The sequence below is a fragment of the Frankliniella occidentalis genome, unplaced genomic scaffold, assembly GCF_000697945.3.
Source record: "Frankliniella occidentalis isolate FOCC.00 unplaced genomic scaffold, Focc_3.1 Scaffold201, whole genome shotgun sequence".
NCBI classification, from domain to species: domain Eukaryota; kingdom Metazoa; phylum Arthropoda; class Insecta; order Thysanoptera; family Thripidae; genus Frankliniella; species Frankliniella occidentalis.
Genome location: NW_026267327.1, coordinates 75,569 through 79,576, shown reverse-complemented (window position 1 = coordinate 79,576; position 4,008 = coordinate 75,569). Strand labels below are relative to the sequence as shown.

Below are 4,008 nucleotides of genomic sequence, written 5' to 3'. Positions count from 1 at the left end.
CTCTCTCTCTCTCTCTCTTTCTCTCTCTCTCTCTCTCTCTCTCTCCCTTTCTCTCTCTCGCTATTCGCGTCTCTCCCATCGCCAAGTTGCGCCACGCCCCTCCGCGACTCTTCCCTATCGCGACATCCTCGTGCTTATTTACAAGCGGAGGAAGGGCAGTATGACACAAGCAGAAGGCTCACCCTGCTTCTCAAGGAGACCCATTTGCCGACCGAACGCTGAGCGCACTATACGGCACACACACACACAGACACACACACACACTGCAAACAGACGAAAAAATGGACAACAGAATAATCGCATTAAAACTTTGGCAAAATTTTAGTGGTTGGTTTTGTTACAGCTTATGCAAAACTACTTGAAAACTAGTGCGTTATTATGTACAAAAATTATGGACTTGTTTTAAAAGTAATTTTGAACAGTTTCACTGTTTTGTATGTAATTTTAAAGAAAAGCAGCGCCCACTCAAGACTCTTACAGAATTTGTTCAGAACTTGTAAGCGTATCTAAAGGTCGCAAACAGTAATAACGACGCCTTGGACCCCGGGCTCCCGGGCTACGCGACACAGTGTCCCATCTGATAACCTTCCCCGCTCCAAAGCGGAGGGATTGATCAATCCCCCTCTTCTCCTGTTTGTTTTGTTTGCAAGCATTTCCTCCCCCCCCCCCCCACTTTCCTCTCCCGATGCTCCACTTGCTCTCTAACCTCAATCCCGCCTCCCTATTCACTGATAACAAGACATGGCAATATCCCCCCTTCTCCAGCCTTCAACGCCCCATCAGTGTGGCCCGGCCACCGCCTCAGCAACACAGTCACCCCCCCCCCCCTTTTCACCCACGACAGTCGCTCTCCTCCTGCTGTGAAAGGAGGCAGGTGTCATCGAATTGGAGGGTGGCTATAGCAGAAAAGGCTGGGCTGCCCCACCATACAGAACATTATATCCGTCAGAGAGACCCAAACGAGGAGGGGACCAAATCCAATAAACTGTCTGAGAAATATCAATCATCGGCTGAGGACACAAACGCACGCGGGGAAAATGGTGGCCGGAGAAAGCTGCTCGTGTAGGCAGTAGAAACGATGAGAAATCACCACGAACTATAGCTGGCTACCCCAGTGCATATCGAAATCATATCGTTTTGACGTCGATTCCACCATTTCGATAACGCTTCGACATTCGAAGCATTTTACCTCGTTCGTGTAGAGACACCTAAAATGGTCTGCTGAACAATTATTCTACGGATGGTCCACGTTGAACGTGTGACGTGTCAGAGGTGCTCCCATCCTAATCGAGCAGGGCGTCGTAACGTAGTGTGTAACGGAAACGCACTACCAAAAATAAAATTTCTATTTAAAAGCGTTTTTATCTTTCTGCGAGCCCTATATATGAGAATACGTTTGAATATCTTTGAAAACGCTTCAATAACACAATAAAGTTGCAATTTTATTTGCGTTTTTATGCGTTTCCGTTACCCTTTTCGTTGAGTCACGACGCCCTGCACGCGAGCACAATCGCGATCGGCTGTCAACGAACGCGACTTTATAGCTATGTAAACTAGACCCACATATACCCACATATACCATTGGAAACCTACTGTGTCGCGTATTATTATGTTATATAACTGACCTATTATTCTGCCCTCTTTTGATGTGTTCGCACGCCAGCTGGTCACCAGTCGGTGACGCAGCACTTGCGCTCTCATTGAGCCAGCTTCCAGTTCCCGCGGATCATGGCAAGCACACTCGTGGTTCTGGCACTCATGTGCTCGGCGGGCATCAACGGCAAAGGCATCAACTCGGTGATAGTATGGTTATACCTAGGCCTACCTTTTCTCGTGAACTTGTAAATACAGCACTGAGTCGTGTTTGCGATACTTTTAACACAAAACCATGCAATAAATGGGTGTTTTGCGATTCCCACGCTAAAGGGCATGATAACTCCAAAAATGTGATAAAAGTAGCACAAAAATGTGATATTTTTATCACACTTTGTGGAGTTATCATGCCCATTAGCGTGGGAATCGCAAAACACCAGTTATCGCAAAAATTGAGTAAAGGTATCACAAAACGGATTTCAGTGAGATTTGTAAATTATCGTAATATTTGTCCAAGTATTTCTTTCCGTGAACTCCTATAGACTGGATTGGATTTTTGACTTGGTATCATCTGCTTTTACGATCCGTTTCTGGTTGGAACTTTTTTTTCTGTTTGGAAAAATAGGGCCCTTACATTGCTTACGTGGAGCGCTTTTACATGTGTGAACCCGACAACCGACCACTTCCCTGGAGATGGGTTTTACGAGCGACTCACTTCAATCCATTTAAACCAAAAGAGTTGCAACGAGTGACAGGCAATTTGACGTTTTCAAGTGGACTTCTTGATGACAGCGACTGGGTAAGACATTGCAAATAGTAGAAGTAAATGGCATTCCGACACTTGAATGTCAAAGTCGTTCACACAGAATGGTGTGTACGTCAGCCATGTACGTGACACACAAGGGAGTTGACAGCTTAAGACAACACTCATTTTTAATTTGAGCATCTATCAAATGACTTATCAAGCCCCCCCCCCCCCACAAAATGCACAAATTAATAATCGATTAGGAACGATTTCATATAACAGATGGAAATTATTGGTCAAACAACCAGTGGGAGGAAAACGCCTATGTCTGTAAATTTAACCAGGCATGCCGAAATATTAAAGTACATATTCTTGGATTTTACGAGCTGTTGGGCGAGGGACGAAGGGGGACGGAGGCGATAAGGCTAGAGGACAGTGCTTTTCCGATGTGTTATTCTTTTATTCTTTTTATCACCTAACCTGAAATGGTCTATTCTTTGAATTACAAAGAAAAAAAAATTATTTGCAACGCTAAGAAGAATGTAGTTTGCAAGCATACTTGCGGAGTGAAAGTGAAGTTCGCCCTACAGTTTGTCAAACGACAAGCTTATTCCAAAATAAGAGTGCCTTACATTTCGTGCAGCTATTGAACAACAATATGCAGGAATAATGAATAATAATCGATTTCGTACGATTTCATAACAGGTAAAAGTAATTGTGGATACTCGGTCAAACAACCAGTGGAAGGAAAACGCATATGTCTTGAAATTTAACGATCATGCATGCCGAGCTATTAAAGTAAATATTCCTGGATTTTACGAGCAGTTTCTTAAGAAGAGAGAAGTTAAAGGCGCGTGCTTGTTTCGACCTGTGAGTACTAAGACTGCAAGTCTGATCTTGCCATACTGTTACGAGTGTATTTGTTTATATGGTATATTTTTAAGTTTAGATGGTGAAAATTGTTGGCGCTTTAAACTTCAAACACAACCGTATTATAAATAACTGTGAGGTATCTGGTAATTTTTTATTTACAGGGAGTTTACGAAACCAATGATGCCCCATTGAACTGGACTTTCCCGAATGTTCCAGCTTTACCTTATGGACAGTACAGATTTAGACTAATGATTGGTAAGGCAAAAAACCTATACGCATGCTTCGTAGCAGACGCGAGGGCTGTTCCGAAGACCGATTAGCACCTCATGCTGTACCAGGTGGCTGACTCACTTTCGCGGTTATACTGTATGTCATGGGTGCGGGCGGGTTTGCCTACTCTCGTTGCAAACGGCTCCTAACGGCCCCGTTGTACACCTGGTACACATTACCTGCAATCTCTCAGCTTTTGCGTGGGGCTCAAATATAGGGTTCAAACAGGCCTGGGACGAAGAATGTATCGTTTGCTTTATTATAGTATTATAGGTACTACATTGACTACAAGAATGGCCCAGTGATCCCACCGTGGTAAGAATTTATTTTTTGGTCTCTGAAACAAGCGAGTGTTCACGAGCAGTGTGTGCCCTGCGCTGGGCTCGTGCACATCAGGGCGCCCCACCACGCCCCGACACGATACAAGACTGGCACCGATTAAAATCAATCATAGCTTTTCCACATGCTTCAAACAGCCGCATAGTGCGGCCTAGCATGCCTCGCCGAAGGGTTGTGGGCGTGGGTGG

At 44.6% G+C, this 4,008-nt stretch overlaps 1 protein-coding gene across 1 annotated transcript in view; it reads left to right on the top strand.

Moving 5' to 3' along the window:
• Nucleotides 1-3,686, top strand: part of LOC113203124 (uncharacterized) — a 9,160-nt gene extending 5,474 nt beyond the window's left edge. Inside the window, exons 3-5 of the mRNA XM_052272361.1 lie at nt 2,219-2,392; nt 3,044-3,208; nt 3,373-3,686. Of these exons, the coding sequence (XP_052128321.1) occupies nt 2,219-2,392; nt 3,044-3,208; nt 3,373-3,531 (498 nt within the window). The 3' untranslated portion in view covers nt 3,532-3,686. The remainder of the gene's footprint in view (nt 1-2,218; nt 2,393-3,043; nt 3,209-3,372) is intronic.
• The last annotated feature ends 322 nt before the right edge of the window (nt 3,687-4,008 follow it).